Source organism: Myxocyprinus asiaticus, chromosome 6, assembly GCF_019703515.2.
Source record: "Myxocyprinus asiaticus isolate MX2 ecotype Aquarium Trade chromosome 6, UBuf_Myxa_2, whole genome shotgun sequence".
Lineage (NCBI taxonomy): Eukaryota > Metazoa > Chordata > Actinopteri > Cypriniformes > Catostomidae > Myxocyprinus > Myxocyprinus asiaticus.
The window spans coordinates 53,928,777-53,947,070 of NC_059349.1; the positions used below are offsets into that span (position 1 = coordinate 53,928,777).

The window sequence follows — 18,294 nt, forward strand, 5'->3', positions numbered from 1 at the left end:
TGCGTCGGAGTTCTAGTGTTTATTGAGCGAAAACGACTCATTATCCAGCTTATTACAAGAATACTTGCCAAATAAATAAATAAATGGACATGAAACGTTGATATCAGTTGAAAATATTTGTAGAGATTGCAGAGTGACACAAGAAGGCCAAATTATCTTTTAATGTTCCCAGCGTTACTCATCATAATTGCATTTTTACAATTAAAAATTTAATTATACAGCTCTAAAACTGCATTTTTACTAGTAAGATTTCCAATTAGAGAGCTCTAAAACTGCATTTTTACCCATTAATATTCCAATTACAGAGCTCTACAATTGAATATTTATTTGTCATATGTTTCCATTGACTCCCATTCATTTTTAATTACAGAACTCTACAATTAAATTTTTACTAGTAAGAATTCCAATAAGATAACTCAGTAATTGCATTTTTACTAGTAATAACTCCACTTAGAGAGCTCTACAACTGAATTTTTACTTGTAAAAATTCCAATTAGAGAGCTCTCTAATTAGATTTTTACTAGTAAGTATTCCAGTGACAGAGATCTACGATTTAATTTTTACTAGTAAAATATAATTAAAGATATGGTTAATTACACAGCTCTGTAATTGAATCACAGAGCTCTGCAAATACATTCATAATAGTAAAAATGCCATTAGAGAGCTCTACGATTGCATTTTACTAGTAAAAATTCAAATTACAGAGCTTTACAATTGAACATTTACTTGTCATGTTTTCATTGACTCCCATTCATTTATAATTACAGAACTCTACAATTAAATTTTTACTAGTAAGAATTTCAATTAGAGAGCTGTACAATTCATTTTTTATTATTAAATATTCCAATTAGAGAGCTCTCTAATTTGATTTTTATTACTAAGTATTCCAGTGACAGAGCACTACAATTTAATTTTTACTAGTAAAATATAATTAAAGATATGGTTAATTGCACAGCTCTGTAATTGAATCACAGAGCTCTGCAATTACATTCTTAATAGTAAAAATGTCATTAGAGAGCTCTAAAATTGAATTTTACTAGTAAAAATTCCAATTACAGAGCTTTACAATTGTAAAGTACCATGGTATTACTATTTGACTAGTTACCCCACTTATAAGGAAGTACCATGGTTTTTTTGGATATTGAAATGAGACCATTTTCAGATGGTAAACCCATGCAATTATATGTAGCATCATGTAGGCTAAACAACATGGTATATGAATATGGTACCATAGTATTACCATTTTATACGATACAGAACTTTTCCTTTTTGGAAGTACTGAAAAAATAAGTATCAAGTAGCATGGTAGAACCATGGGGTTTTGGATAATGTACTATGTTAATACCAGGGTACTGTTTTGCACCAATACAGTACATATGTTCTATTGCAGGCAAGGTTTAAACAGAGCTAATATTATCTTGTCTCAGTATGCATGAATATCTCATGTTCAACATAATTAAAACACTTTGGAATGTAAAAAGAAAATACAAATAAACTTTCAATGCACTCCAGTGAATACACATTTGACCAACAGCCAGGCTCATGGTCTTTAAATTAAGCCAATGGGCCACAGTGTGATAATTCACAATGCAAATCTGAATTAAGTACACTTGATTCTTCCAAAACAAGATATTCCAACACAGTTTCAATTCTGTTGTAGAAACAACTCTAATAACCATAAATAGGGGCAACAAAACTTTGACAAAAAGAAATAATAATAATTAAATATATTTACACTATAACTTAAAGTCAGACCGCAGATGTACTTCAATACCACTAAAAAGGATGTTTAATTGCATACATTTAGTATGACCTCCACTGTTAAGACATGCTGTCACATGATTCAATAGTGAATGATTGAATGAAGCAGAAATTTGGCATCACAGTTCATTCAGTGACTCAGGCTTCCCTTCTTGCCTGTCCAGAGTTCTCGCAGTTCAACATGGCAGCCGAGATCTCGTAGGGCGGCCCGTCCCACATCGCCACAGTCCCTGTGAGCGGTCAGAGCCTGGGATATCAGTGCTTCCGCTCCCATTTCCAGTATCGGCTGAGTGAAGTCACGTGTGTGAGCGACCAGGTTTCTCAACAGCATGCACGACTGTTTCTGAAACAGCAAAAAATAGAGTTTGAGTCAACACTGAATAGAACTTCATTAACCCTCCTGTGGTATTTAAAAATGGCACCTTCCTTTGGTATTCGCGGTCATTTTTGACCGGAAGGGTCAGATGATGTAACCCTTTTTTTTATGATGACAATGATACCATTTCTTCTTCCCTGAAGTAAGGCCAATACAATTATACATTTCTTTTGGGATTTTATGCTATTTTTATCTTATTTACATGTAAACGTCTAAATTTTACCATTAATTTGCATATACAAATAAGCAAATGTTTGAAAAAATACAATACAATTCAGAATCTACACTTCTATAAGTTGAAACATGAAGAAAATATGAGAATGTGACATAAATTGGAGGCAGATTGCTGCAATCTGGTGAACAAAATATAAATAACATGACTTGAACACCATGTCATGCCAGTAACAGCCAGTAGATGACTGTAGACACATACTGTGTAGTCTGATGAATTGTTGTAACCTAATTTGATATTTTATCATAAGATATGCATTTGGATATACATTTAGACATTATCAAACTATTATTTGTTAAAGTTTAGCATTTAAAAATGGATTTGAAGTGATTTTTGCAGTTTATGTCATTAAGCTTGCAATCAAACCTGACCATGGTGTTACAAAGAGAAGACACAGAATAATCATTTTTCTACCAATAATTTATTTCAAACTTAAAAATTTTAATAACTCAAAATAAAGGCATAAAAATGTCATACAAATTTACATCAAGAATAGGGATGTGCCCCGAAGCCGAATACCTTATTCAGAAAGGCATGAATAATGACTTCAAAACGAATAATGAATTCATCCGAATAATAGAAAAAATATTCGGAACACTGACATAAAGAAAAATTCTGTTTCAGCAGATATTAATGTCAGAAATACCAGGAGACACATTCCACAGTTAATGTAGCCTACATATTCAGCTTCATCTGGTGAGAAAAAGTAAATATTATATCAATAATATAATATATACAATAATAATAATAATATATAATATAATATTACAATTAATAATAATTATTATTATTAATATTATTATTAATAATAATAATAATAATAACAATAATAATAATATTTAAAAAGGCCTATCTGAGCATATTTTATATACAGAAACTATAAACGTAAGAGAGTTACATTTTAAAATACGGTTTGAGACACTTCCGGTTTAAGCCACGCCCACATCCGGTTCTATCAGAATACAGAAACAGATACAGATAATTTTGTGATAGTAACAGTTACAGATACAGATAATGGCTTCGCTGCACACCCCTAATCAAGAAACAGAAATGAACTGCAAATTTAAATAAATCAATTAGAGTATAAAACAGAAGAATCAAAGTAAACATTTTGCAATTTCAAACTATCTATAGTTAAAATGTATTTTGCAAACGTGTGAGTATGTCAGAGTGCTGTCATCAGCTGGAAAATAACATATGACTTGTAATGCCAACAATGACAAAAACACAGCTGTAGAGCTCCACTTATTAATGCCCTTGTTCTGTGCATTTTATCATCTCACCTTAATGTCTTAGTGTGTGTGTAAGTGCGTTTGTGTGTGTATAAGTGTGTTTGTGTGTGTGTAAATGTGTTTGTATGTGAGTGGGTGTGTATTTTTTGCACTGAGGATGTTTTAGAGTCTCACCCTGTAATTTCTGTCTGTTTTTTCTGCATCGTGGCTGATTTATTGATTGTATTTGACAGATAAAAAGAAAATTGCTCTGTTTTTGGTTTTTTTCCATTCGTTTTCAATTATCGGCCAATTTTAACCGCAGATACCAAAGGTGTAGCTTTTTTTTTTTTTTTTACGACCCCTTAGATTTATCGAATCAAGCCCATTTTTTTATTTATTTATTTTTTATTATTTGTTTTATATTCAGATGGCAAATGGAGGAAAAGTCAAGCCAAGTCTTCTACTGATCTGATAAAAGAAACCATTTAAATTTTATTTAGGTAGACTGAATACCAAAACAAAAAAGCAGGTAGTAGAATTGTTTAGTAGTTTTAATTTGTTTTCTAAAGGAAGAGTCCAATTGAGTGTTTTATGTACTATGTAAACATACTGTAACTTGCAAAACTGGTTATTTGGTTTTCAGGAACTCACCCATCCAGTCACAGTGAGGTAATAATGAGGAAATAAGACAGATACTATTATTCCTAAATAGCAGAATAACTAATGACAAGAGTCAAATGTGGTAAAGTGTGTGAAATCTTCTGCTGCTTGTGTCTGTGTGTAGCACCTGCCACTCTGCAGATCCTTCTGAAGAATCACAACGTAAGTTTATTTTGAACAAGATCCCTGATCATTTCAGTCTGAACAGTTTAAACAGCACATTTCAGCACAGATTGTTCTATAAATCTGTCACGTTGTAAAGCAGCTTTACAAAGACTCTATTGAACCTGAAAGCAAACCTGCAACCCCTTTGTGACTGCAACAAAGCAAAGAGGGTGTTTACAGAAAGTCTGAAAGGCACAGCAGCCAAAAAAGGGCTGTTTAATTGTAAGTGCCAGTTTAAATGGTCATTTAAAGGTGGGGCTTGCCACACCCCCTTTAAATGAATTCATTAAACAGAGGGCAAACAGTGGCATTGGCACCAGGGCCATCACTAGAGGGGACTGTGAGGTGCCACATAGGCGCATCACATTTGGACAAACAGTGCTGTCAGTAAAGGGTAAAGTAAATATTGGAAACAGCCTACCACTTGCAATAAGGGAGTGCTCTACATATTCCACTTTTAAGATTCAAGGTAAACCAGATTTGTGATCACTTTTAACTCGGCATGCTGCACCATGTATATTGCCTCTCTCTACTTGTGTATTTTACTTTTTACCACTTTACATATCAAATTCATCTCCCATGACCCATTTCAAACAAGGGTTTAAGGCAAACCAGATCTGTGATTACTTTTAACATGGCATGTTGTAGAATGTATTTTGCCCTTTTCTACTTGAGTATGGTGTATCTGTAACTGTATACTGTCACTTATGTATTGTATATTTGTATCTGTATACGATCACTTGTAATGTCTTTGTTTTTGTTACCTGCCTAGGGACTACGGATGTAAATTAGCAATGTTGCTAAAATCCGGCATGTTTACATCTTGTACTTTTATACCGATGTTCATTAACGTGCATTGTCCCTATTAAATAAACAAACAAATTAATTAATTAAATTATGACAGAGCTCTACAATTTTGCAGTTCATTTCTGTTTCTTGATGTTCATTTTCTTTACATTATTATGCATTTACTTCAAATGAATTATTGGTAGGAAAAAATCATATTCTGTGTCTTCTCTTTGTAACACCATGGTCAGGTTTGATTGCAAGCATAATGACATAAACTGCAAAAACTGACACTTTAAATCAAACTTGCCCCAGAAAACTTTACTAGCAAAATATAAAATATTATAATCATGTATGATATGACCCTTTTAATAAAAAGTGAGGAATCATATAGTGTTACCTGCACATTGACTTCAGCTGGATGATTCTTCATGGCCTGCAGTGTTGCCAGCGCTCCGCCACACTCCATAATGACTGTACAGTTATTGGGTTTACGTAGAGCGAGCACACATAGCGCTGCACATCCCTGTTCACACACCTGAAAACATAACAAAAATACAGAGAAAAACAGCTTGAGAAACCTCACCGATTCAGTTTTCAGGGCAAAAATTCATCATTTAAGAATTGGCTTCCTTTCAATACAAAATCTAGAACTGGAATTTGAATAATAGAAAAATAATTTTTTTTTTTACTGAATTGCAATTCAAAGAAATTCAACACAGTCACACAACAAAGGAACTTCATTAGTCCAACACAAATATATTAACATCATTAAATTTGACTAATTATGTATTTAGGGCTGCACCAATCTGGACTGTATATTGCGATTATTTTGAAAAATATTCTGATTGCGATGTGAACTGCGATTTGATAAACAAAAAAACTACACTCCAAAAAAATATTTTAGCCTATTTTTAAGATTTGCGCATTTCAATTTCATAACAAAATGTCATTTTTAACAAGATTAAATTCATTATGGTTCATTACAAACAAATCTTTTTTGTTAAAGATTACGCAATTTAATTTTAAGGAATTTTGTTATAAAAATTGAAATTCGTAAATCCTAAAATAACTTTGGTATAGTAGCCTTTTGACCAAAATAATGTAAATTATTAATTATTATGACCAAGATGTTTTGCCCATGTCGTACTGCCAATAAAAAGACTAAAAACTAAAAAAGACATTTTTCACTACAGCCAAAAATAAACAAATTAATAAATAAAACAGTGAAACAAAGAGAAAGAAAAACTGTTTTCTTCATATTCACAATGTATCTGTCCACTGTGCACCTGTTTTTGTCCACTTTGTGATCATCATTATTTTTTGGAACCCCGTCAACTTGAATATTATATTAATAAAAATATAATATTAGTTATTATTATTATACAATAGTAATATAATGAAGTTTTATTTTATCATATAATCAATCTTTTATTTTGTCGGGAAACGCAGGAACACCTTAAGTGTTCTGGTTGTAGCAGAGTTCACAACATCTGTATAATGTGCAACTTTGGAATTATGCAAAAGTTAAATTAAATTGAATCTGGAGCACTTTAAATAAAGCGTGCTCAGCGCACATAAGCAAACAGAACCGAACTCGGAGCACTTCTGTTACTCTGAGCATGAGATGGAGCACAGAACCGCTCTAAAAAAACAAACACTGTAATAATACACAATACAGACAGGAGACACCAGCACACATAAACTTTGAAGCTAACAGCACATGCAGACTATTTATTTATTTTTATAAAAATCGCATCCAATTCTGTTTGGTGGCACAGAAATTACAGACTTCAGCTTTAAAACACTTGATCGCATATTTATGGGTAATTCATACAGGAAAAACTACACTTCCAGCAGTTATGAATTCAGGCATGTGACCACATCACATGTGAGGTGTATACACGAATCCATCCTAATGCTTCCCGGACAGCAGCACAGCACTATCCCTCAGCTGTCAATCAACCGCTGAGCAAAAATAAGAGAGTTTAAATTAGGGCTGTCGATTTAACACGTTAATTCAGTGCAATTAATTACATAAAAAATAATGTGTTAAAAAAATTAACACAATTAATCATGTCCCTGGACCGTAATAAGGAATATTCCTTCCATCAGAGCAATTCAAGTTTGAAGTACCACCTGTTTTCTCCAGGGGGCAGTAAACGAAACTCCAGCTGTATAGGCAACGTGCAGCTTATACAGAGAACAAACCACACCACACTTACTGCACAAGATGAGCAAATCTGAATGCAGGGATCTCAAGATGTGTTTTTCTAAGTTTCAAACTTGACAAAGAGACCTAAAAATGGTACGTTTATGATGCGACGCAACAGAGACGCTCCAAAAGAGTCCGTCGGACGCAGGTGTACATTGATGCGTCCTTAAAAAAGCCTTTATAATAAATCTTAGACTGATTGATGAATTCAACTGCAAAATTGATTGTTATGAAATGTAGACCAATGATTGACTTATGTTCATGAATATGGAAAAAAAAAATATTTCGCATTCTAAAGCCAAATTTTGTATTTTCTTTTTGGTAACACTTTACAATAAGGTTCAATTCGTTAACATTAGTCAATACGTATATTGTTTACAGCGTTTATTAATCTTTGTTAAAGTTAGTTAATAAAAATTCAAGTGTTTGTTAGTTATTGTTAGTTCATAGTGCATTAACTAATGTTAACAAACAATTATTGATTTTAAAAAAAATTTATTATACGTTGAAATTAACATTAAGATTAATAAGAAATAAATTATATTTCAACTGCATCTGGGAGGAACAGTATGCCGGATTTATTCGCACTTTCCTTGTCTTTTCTGACTTTTTCGTGCTTTACTATCACACAATAACACAATGACATAGTGATTGATGTATGTCATTATGAAATCAGAGACCCTCCCCTTGAAATATGAACACAAGTTAGCAGCAGGTATGATTGGGGTCAAAGACATGCACTAGTAGAGGTCACACCTGTGCATTGGCCATGTGACGGTTCATCGATATGACAATCAGTTCTGCCCCGCCCGTATTCACAATGGCATCTTTGACATCATCATTTCCTGCGATGGCCTTCAATGCATTGAGCACCTGCTTTACAAGTTCCTGGAGGACAACATAAACACAAATAAACATAAATCATTATAAAGAACATTAAGATGTCTTTCAGTTAACTTCTGTTCATCAGGATACATTTCATGGATAAACTTAATATTATCAGATTCATCTGCTCACCTGACAATCTAAACTGTCAGCCAGGAGTTTTATCATGAATTTCAAGCCTCCGAGCTCTACGATGTCCTGACAGAACTCATTTCTCACAGCGAGACGAGAGAGGGTGGCACAGAGTTCACTGAGCACTGCCGTGTTCTCTGGGTGAGCTGAGAAAAGCACAATTAAAAGTTACCACACAATCATCGTCAAAAATATGCCACAATGGGTAACAGGGCTGTAAGTAGGTCTACACAATTAACCCTAAAATGCATAGGTGTTTCGCCAAACATTATTACATATTCAGGTCTTTAGCGACCCGGCACATATATCTAACACAAATGGATCTACAAAATGCCCAGACAGTGTCAAATTTTCAAAGCATTTTTTAGACAATTAGAAAATAAAAGAATGGAGTAAATTCAGATATATTTTGATGTTTTATTTTTCATATATCAAAGAGATACTGCAACAAATATATAGAAACATGCTTCATTACTTAAACCTCCTATAGTACTTTAAATTTAATAAAAATGGTTTCCTTTATCTGAGCAGTACAAGACTTGGTGAACATACGGGGGAAAAAAATTGGGCTTGAAGTCTTAGTGGTCCTAAAAGAAAAAAAAGAAAAAAAGCACACCTTTGGTATTCGCGGTCAGAATTGACCGGCCATTGAAAATGAATGGGAAAGACCAAAAAACAGAGCAATTTTTTTATTTTATTTTTTATCTGTCAAATACAATAAATAAATCAGCCACAATGCAGAAAAAACAGACAGAAATTACAGGGTGAGACTTTAAAACATCCTCAGTGCAAAACATACACACACACTCACACACAAACACATTTACACACACAAAAACAGACTTACACACACAAAAATAAACTGGTGACACTATAAAACAGAGCTTTTTTAACATTTGTCAAAAAACAACAACAAATAAATCAGTCACAATGCTAAACATACACACACAGAACCAGGGCATCAATATGTGGAGCTCTACAGCCATCTTTTTGTCATTGTTGGCATTACAAGTCATCTGTTGTTTTCCAGCTGATGACAGCACTCTGACACACACACACACACATTTGCAAAATAATTTTTTTGCTATAGAAAGATTGAAATTGCAAAATGTTTACTCTTATTCTTCTGTCATACTCTAACTGAATTTTCAGAATTTTGCAGTTCATTTCTGTTTCTTGATGTTCATTTTCTTGACATTTTTATGCTTTTACTTTGATTTATTAAATTTTTATGTTTGAAATAAATTATTGGTAGAAAAATGATTATTCTGTGTCTTCTCTTTGTAACACCATGGTCAGGTTTGATTGCAAGCATAATGACATAAACTGCAAAAACTGACACTTCAAATCAATTTTAAAATGCTAAACTTTGACAAATAATAGTTTGATAATGTCTAAATAAATATCCAAATGCATATCTTGTGATAAAATATCAAATTAGGTTACAACAAGCCATCAGACTACACCGTATGTGTCTACAGTCATCTACTGGCTGTTACTGGCATGACATGGTGTTCAAGTCATGTTATTTATATTTTGTTCACCAGATGGCAAACTTTTTTTTTCTCCAAAACTTTACTTATTTGTATATGCAAATTCGTAAAATGTAGAAATTTACATGTAGAAAATATCAAAATAGCATAAAATCACAAAAGAAATGCATAATTGTATTGTTCTTACTTCAGGGAAGAAGAAATGGTATAATTGTCATCAAAAAAAAAAAGGGTTACACATCTGACCCTTCCGGTCAAAAATGACCAAAAGAAGGTGCCATTTTTTAATACCATAGGAGGGTTAAAAACTAAAATTTATGAGACGCAAATGGCTGTCAAACACATATTGAGCTACACATAAGCTACACATATGTATTTTCTCAGGCACTATTTGAGTGTAATTAGATGCACAACTTACATAATTTCAGTAGTAAACCCAAATGACAATAGTCAAATCATACTGTTCATGTGTTAAACTTGCTATAGTTTACTTCCACGTTGCTGCTTCATCAAATAGAAATGTCAAATAGAAATCAATCATTGAAACATCAGCGCCACCTTGAGTAAGAAATAACAAGTATAACATGTACATGTACACACATATAGAATACAAATAATTCACCATTGTCACACAGAAATTCAATGTGATATAGTCATTTGTATGAAAACAGCACTCATTTGTCTTGTAATAAAGAAATAAATATACTGTAGATCCTGTGATAGTAAACTTATATAGATATGAAATTTACATACAAATATGATTTATGGAAGTGCAAAAAAAGCGGCACTATTACATATCTCGGGTCTTTAAAGAGCCTATACACGTTTGGTAATTAAGCAGTTAAAAAAATATATTTTTTGCAATTTTGCCCTTTTTTATTATTTGTATTCTGTCAACATTTGAATAACAGTTTTGTTTTTCATCCTGCTAAGAGGGCCAATGTGAAGTTGACTCTTTAGACACTGTCTTGATTTACTAATGCATAAAATATAAGTATCAAGGGAAATAATCAATAATTATGGTTTTTGTCAAAATCGTGCCACACTAGTCGCAAATAACAGGGTTGTAGATGTAGTAAAATTAAGTATTTTTAACTTATTAGGGGCTGGATAATTCTGAAACAAAATGTTAATTTATTATTTTTTTATTAATGTAACTATATTGCCAAAAGTATTCGCTCACCTGCCTTTAGACGCATATGAACTTAAGTGACATCCCATTCTTAATCCATAGGGTTTAATACGACGTCGGCCCACCCTTTGCAGCTATAACAGCTTCAACTCTTCTGGGAAGGCTTTCCACAAGGTTTAGGATTGTGTTTATGGAAATTATTGACCATTCTTCCAGAAGCGCATTTGTGAGGTCAGACACTGATGTTGGACGAGAAGGCCTGGCTCGCAGTCTTCGCTCTAATTCATCCCAAAGGTGCTCTATCGGGTTGAGGTCAGGACTCTGTGCAGGCCAGTCAAGTTCTTCCACACCAAACTAACTCATCCATGTCTTTATGGACCTTGCTTTGTGCACTGGTGTGCAGTCATGTTGGAACAGGAAGGGGTCATCCCCAAACTGTTCCCACAAAGTTGGGAGCATGGAATTGTCCAAAATCTCTTGGTATGCTGAAGCATTCAGAGTTCCTTTCACGGGAACTAAGGGGCCAAGCCCAGCTCCTGAAAAACAACCCCACACCATAATCCCCTCTCCACCAAACTTCACAGTTGGCACAATGCAGTCAGACAAGTACCGTTCTCCTGGCAACCACCAAACCCAGACTCATCCATCAGATTGCCAGATGGAGAAGCATGATTCATCACTCCAGAGAACGCGTCTCCACTGCTCTAGAGTCCAGTGGCGGCGTGCTTTACATCACTGCATCCGACGCTTTGCATTGCACTTGGTGATGTATGGCTTGGATGCAGCTGCTCGGCCATGGAAACCCATTCCATGAAGCTCTCTACGCACTGTTCTTGAGCTAATCTGAAGGCCACATGAACTCTGGAGGTCTGTAGCGATTGACTCTGCAGAAAGTTGGCGACCTCGGCGCACTATGCGCCTCAGCATCCGCTGACCCCGCTCTGTCATTTTATGTGGCCTACCACTTCGTGGCTGAGTTGCTGTCATTCCCAATCGCTTCCACTTTGTTATAATACCACTGACAGTTGACTGTGGAATATTTAGTAGCGAGGAAATTTCACGACTGGACTTGTTGCACAGGTGGCATCCTATCACAGTACCACGCTGGAATTCACTGAGCTCCTGAGAGCGGCCCATTCTTTCACAAATGTTTGTAGAAGCAGTCTGCATGCCTAGGTGCTTCATTTTATACACCTGTGGCCATGGAAGTGATTGGAACACCTGAATTCAATTGTTTGGATGGGTGAGCGAATACTTTTGGCAATATAGTGTATATTTCCCATTAATTAAAGAAAAATATTTGTTTGATGATTTTTGTTACTTTCGTAACTTTAGTAACCGGGTCGAATGGGAGAGCTTGATGAATGCTGTCAACACTACAATTTGAGTAAAAATTGAATATAATTTTTTTTAGTGAGATTTATTACTTCCCGCCATGTTATAGAAAGAGCCCAAATTATATAAAGTTCTGTGACCTAATGTTATGGAGTATTATACACCAATCTGAACTAAGGCTTTGCAATATATTTATATATTATATTACACTTTTTTGTTTTTTATACAACGATTTTCAAAATTACTAAACAGTTATCCATCTTTTCTAATGCATTTTTTTATGTTTTATGCCTCATTTTACTTGAGTAATGTAAGTTTACATTTTGATTAAAAATAGGGAAAACAGTATAGATTTATTGTTATTAATCATACTATAAAAATAATTATTTGCTATGAGTATCGCCCAAAATGTCCCTACCGGCTTAGGTAACAGTAAAGCTCACCTTTAGCAGCTTCAGTAATGACTTTCAGTCCGTTCTGCTCCATCACGATCATCTTAGCATGTTCATGGGCTTGTCCAAAAGGCACACGCACGTCATCGTCGAAGGTCATGACCCTCAGCGCGAGACAGGCCTCCCTCACGACCTCAGGATGTTCGGTGTGGCGTGTGATGCTCCCGGTGAGCAGTGCCAAAGCACCTGCCTTCACAAAAGCCTGCCTGTTATTCTCATGTTTCAGACAGAAGTGTCGAATGATACGGATGCACAGGCAGGTGAGAGCGGGGTCCGACTGGTGCGTCGTTAAAGCTCCGATCAAAAACTCTCGTCCTTCCACATCCAGGAGATCCGGCTGGCCGTCTGTTAGCGCGGAGAGAGCGACAAGAGCGACGGAGAGCGCCTCCTTCTCTTCTCCGGCTCTCTGGCAGCAGGTGAGGATAGTGGGATACGCGTCCTTTTGAGCTGCCAGGTATCTCTGAGCAAAGTCCACAGAGCACTGCTTTGTGAACACTCGCAGATCCTCCAGTACAGATGTGGACGATGACGCCACTGCAGATTTAAGGGACTCTAAAGCCTGGAAAACATGCCAGTATTCTTGATATTACAGAGTTAATGTTTGACATCCGAACATGTCATGTCGTAGAACGTGAACGTAAACATACCTGAAGAACCTCATGAGTTTGGTCTTCTGTGTTTTCTTCAGAAGACACTTTTGGCACTGCCTTCACAATGTTGCTGAGGTCCACACCTTTGAATAAAATTAAAATCACTTTATCATCCAATCACCACAAACACAAGTTTAAAGCTGCTTTGGAATGATTTGTATTTTGAAAAGTGCTATAAAAATCTAACTGAACTGAATAAACAAGAGAGAGTTGGGCAGGAGAGCGAGAAGAGGTGCATAATTAATAAGCCTCGTTCTGACAGCGGTGAATGAAGCACACCTGATGTGAATAACGCTTCATCACCGCTGTCTTTAAAGCGGTCAAATCTCCATGTGCGTACACACTGGCATCCTCGCGCACCCAGAACCAGAGCTGGGAGGGTTTGGAGTTGGACGCGCCGCCGGACCCGTTCCTCTGACCCCCGGACGCATTAATGAGTCGCCGGGGGTGAACAGCTCACTTCGCCGCTTGGCGGCCTGAAGGACACTGCCGCCCCTCACGCTGTGGACCCTGGAGGGAAGCGTGAGTGGCCGACAGACCCAGCTCATGCATGGGCCATTCTATGGACACTACCCCGCCCTTCACAGAGCCCCGTCTCACCGCGAGGATGCCAGATACCCCCTTTATTATGAACAATATTCCCCCTTGGACACTTTATTATTCCCTTTATGGACATTTTACGTTTATTATTATTTCCAATAAATGCCTCTCCGAGGCTTGACGCCACACCCACTGTGTCTGTCTCTTGCTCACCCTGCCACAGTGGTGGAGAATGCGGGTACTTTTGCGGGCAGAGACGGTGCAGTTGGGCACCAACAGTGACGTCACTCTTCCCCTCATTCACCAGTTGGATGGAAAGCCTGGAGTGGGACGGAGAAAGCACGAGGACAGCCTCCCAACTGCAGTAAAGGGTAAGTGGCATTTAATAAGCATTTACCCTGTGGCTGGGTGAGGCTGTCATATTAATTTGTGTTTTTTCTCTGTTCCCACCCGGGTGCGAGTGAGAGGGAGAGCTGGCCCGGAGAGGTATCCCCCATACGTCTACTCCGACCGTAGGGCCCAGTTGAGGAAGTAGCATTCCCATGTGGGCGGCTAAAGAGTGTGCACCTCCGGCTCTGAACTCCATGATAGGATACGAGCGTGGGAGGAGGTGCCGACGGGGTGATGCTTGGGGGGGGAGATGTGGCGGAATGATCCGCCCCTCCGGCTCGTCATCGTCGCCCCATCTCTTAGGGCGGCCCTTCAGCCAGGCTCACGATGAAAGTTGGGCAGGATAGCGAGAAGATGTGCATAATTAATAAGCCTCGTACTGACAGCGGTGAATGAAGCACATCTGATGTGAATAACGCTTCATCACCGCTGTCTTTAAAGTGCAGAGCGCACCTCTTCTCGGGGAGCTGGCTTCAAATCTCCATGTGTGCACACTGGCATCCTCGCGCGCCCAGGACCAGAGCTGGGAGTGTTCGGAGTTGGACGTGCCGCTGGACCCGTTCCTCGGACCCGTTCCTCGGACCCCCGGATGCATTAATGAGTCGCCGGTGGTGAACAGCTCACGTCGCTGCTGCTGCACTTTATTATCCCCTTTATGGACATTTTACATTTATTATTATTTCCAATAAATGCCTCTCCGAGGCTTGACGCCACACCCACTGTGTCTGTCTCTTGCTCACCCTGCCACACTGTATAACAGAAATAAAGGCAATTTCTATGTTTGGCAGTAAAATATGAAATGCCTCAACGATGGCTACATATTAGACAAAAAAGACATTAAAAAAAAGACTAAATATGATAACATGATGATTTATATGGAAAAAAATTATTCTGTTCTTCAAAAATATTTTTTGCACTTCAGTTTTTGCAGTTTAAAACCTTTTAAGGTTTATTAATCACACAAAGCCACATTGTGATTTCAATCTTATTTCAATCAATCATGCATCATTAATAGATATCATACTGATATCTCAGACGTCTGCTGATTTCAAAGCTTTTTGGATGGTTTCCCTCATCATGTAGCCTATAGCTAAGTGCTGGTTTCACAACTGTCACGTCTATTTATGGCGTTTTTTCTGTACTAACACGAGAATGAGAAAATAAATATTACATGTTCTTAGGAGAACCAACCCTTCTACATATTGTGGCTATTATTATTTCTGGATTGTGGACACATGGTTTATATAGGAAAACTAGACGCTTGGTCTTTTTTGAACCACATATGATGTTTAGATATTTTACCAGAAAATAAGACAAAAATACTCAGTAGTAAAATAATTTTTTGCAGTGTACGAAATGCACAAAGTAATTTATACAGTTCCAGTTTGCACACAATATACATAATACACATGGCAGGTAGTTTAACAAATAATATGAACATTATTTTTCCTTTTTTAACATCAAGATTTTTAGGTTACAATTTGTCAACAATAAAAAAGGAAAGCGTGTATTTTAAATGCTGTAACTGGCACTATTTAAAAAAAAATCATTTTCAATAATTTTAAACACATTTTATGTTTGGAGTTCCCAGTAACACAATGTTTATTTTAACCCTTGTACGTCAATTTAAAAAAGTTACTCGGAGGTCCTTAGAGGATGAAAATGTCCGCGTCAAAAAACTGTCATAATTATATTATATATGAATATTATTTTCCACTTTCACTTATCATAGCATCAGTCCTGATCATAACTACCAAATATTCATTCAGGATTTTTACCCTTTAAAGGTCCGTTTGTTTACATAATGCCACTGTTGTTTTTTACACTCACACACACGTTGGGTTTTCATGTTTTATGAGGAATCTCCATAGACATAATGGTTTTTATACTGTACAAACTTAAAAAAAAATTCAGGTTTCACTATCCTTGTGGGGACATTTGGTCCCCACAACGTAGGAAATACCTGGACACACACACACACACACACACACTTCTCAATACACACATACAAAACACACTCTGACATCCATACCAACACACCGACACAATTTTAGCTGCATCATTTATTCAATTGGCCTGCAGTGCTCTATAATACAGCAAACAGAAAACAGGGGAAAAGCATGTATATACTCCATAGGCTAAACATGAGAAAAATGGCGCCATCTGGTGGAAAATATTAAAAATGTAAATTTTGAAGCCAGGGCTCCGTAATGAAAGCATAATATCACAGAATTCATGATTTTATGCTTTAATGGCACTGGGATCAAATATTGCATTCCGGAAGGTCCTGAGTGTAACTATTTTGTGTACACAGTGTATTATAGATGTACTATAGGAACTGAGGTTGAAATTCCTAAATTCCCCCAAAAATACACACCTTTGGCAAAATGTATGCGGTTAACTCACATTGAGACTCAAACTGTTTGATGGCCTCTTCCAATGCTTCATTTCCCTCCATGTCAAACTCCTCAATGTTTTCTCTGACCACTGCATCAAAAGTCTCCTGTGTTATCCTCCGTTTGGCCATGACTGCAACAGAAATTGCTCCAAAACAACACAACACAGGTTCAGTTTCAATGTCATGTTTGTCCAAATGTATTCTAAAGTACCATGTTTTTAAGACCTGCTCAATGGCAATATCAAGGCACTGAAGTACCATATAAATATCATGGTATATATCAAAGTACTAATGTATTACCATGTGATAACATCACTGTACCATGGTAACCATACACTGCAAGCAAGCGTGACTCAGACAAATACATTATGTATTAAAAATTTAACATTTTTACACTGTAAAGTTACTACCTGAGAGTTTCGCTCATTCGAATCAAACGTTAAACAAAAATGTTTCCAACAAGACTGATAATAATCTTGTTACACATCAAAACCCCGCCCAGGAGAACAGAAGGCAGTACGGTAAAAGAGTAAGCGTGCCACAGTAACTAAAGGCAGCGGAATTTAACTGACGTAAATATTTCGTGAATTGCAGAAAGCGCTGCGATAGTGCGTTCTTTAACGGCGCTCGGGTTAAACCTGTAAGAAACATACGTTCCGCCTTCAGATTTCATGCGTTTCCCCCTCGCGGTAAAGTGTACATTTCTTCAGCAAAAGCGTGCAATTTAATTAAGAAATATTTATTTAAACACACTTCCCATTCCATACAAAAGGAGCTTTTGACAGGGAATAATATTGAAGCATTGCTTACTCTGTAAAATATTGTTTTTGTATTTTAAATAAATAAATAAATAAAGTCATAGATAAATAAATATATCTAGCAACACATACATTATTATTAAGCATATAAATAAGTAATTTTAGAGATATAAAATATAAATAAATGCATACGTCAGCATAAAATGTATATAATAATATGTGCAGAAATAAATGTAAATGTGTATTTCTGTATTTATTTTGATTACTTATTTGAGATATTTTATATCAGTGCCCATTTGTTTATTAATGTACTACGTTTCATCACGTTAAAACATATATCACATAAAGATCTAATCGTGACCTTGATAAACCTTCAAATAGATTTTTATTTTATTTTTTGATGTTTTTAGTGATGGTAAAGATATTTTGCACTTTTTGGAGAAAATTGCAAGTTCAATAAACTTGACGGCATAAATTTTGCCAAAGGTGTGAATTTTTGGAGGGAATTTTGATATTTCAACCTCAGTTCCTATAATACATCTATAATACACTGTGTACAAAAATAGTTACACTCAGGACCTTCAGGACAAAAATGTCCCCATTGAAACCCATTAAAACTGCAATATTTGATCCCAGTGCCATTAAAGCATAAAATCATGAATTCTAGGATATTATGCTTTCATTACGGAGCCCTGAGTTCAAAATGTACAGTTGTAATAT

At 36.1% G+C, this 18,294-nt stretch overlaps 1 protein-coding gene across 1 annotated transcript; it reads right to left on the minus strand.

The window, feature by feature from the left end:
• Positions 1 to 146: 146 nt before the first annotated feature.
• On the minus strand, positions 147 to 17,316 carry LOC127443030 (armadillo repeat-containing protein 6-like). The gene is made up of 7 exons (XM_051701509.1): positions 16,825 to 17,316; positions 13,486 to 13,571; positions 12,830 to 13,397; positions 8,427 to 8,572; positions 8,166 to 8,297; positions 5,595 to 5,732; positions 147 to 2,104 (listed from the first exon to the last, which is right to left on the minus strand). The coding sequence occupies exons 1-7, from the start codon at positions 17,075 to 17,077 to the stop codon at positions 1,892 to 1,894; spliced, it is 1,536 nt and encodes a 511-aa protein (XP_051557469.1). The 5' UTR covers positions 17,078 to 17,316; the 3' UTR covers positions 147 to 1,891.
• Between the last annotated feature and the right edge of the window lie 978 nt (positions 17,317 to 18,294).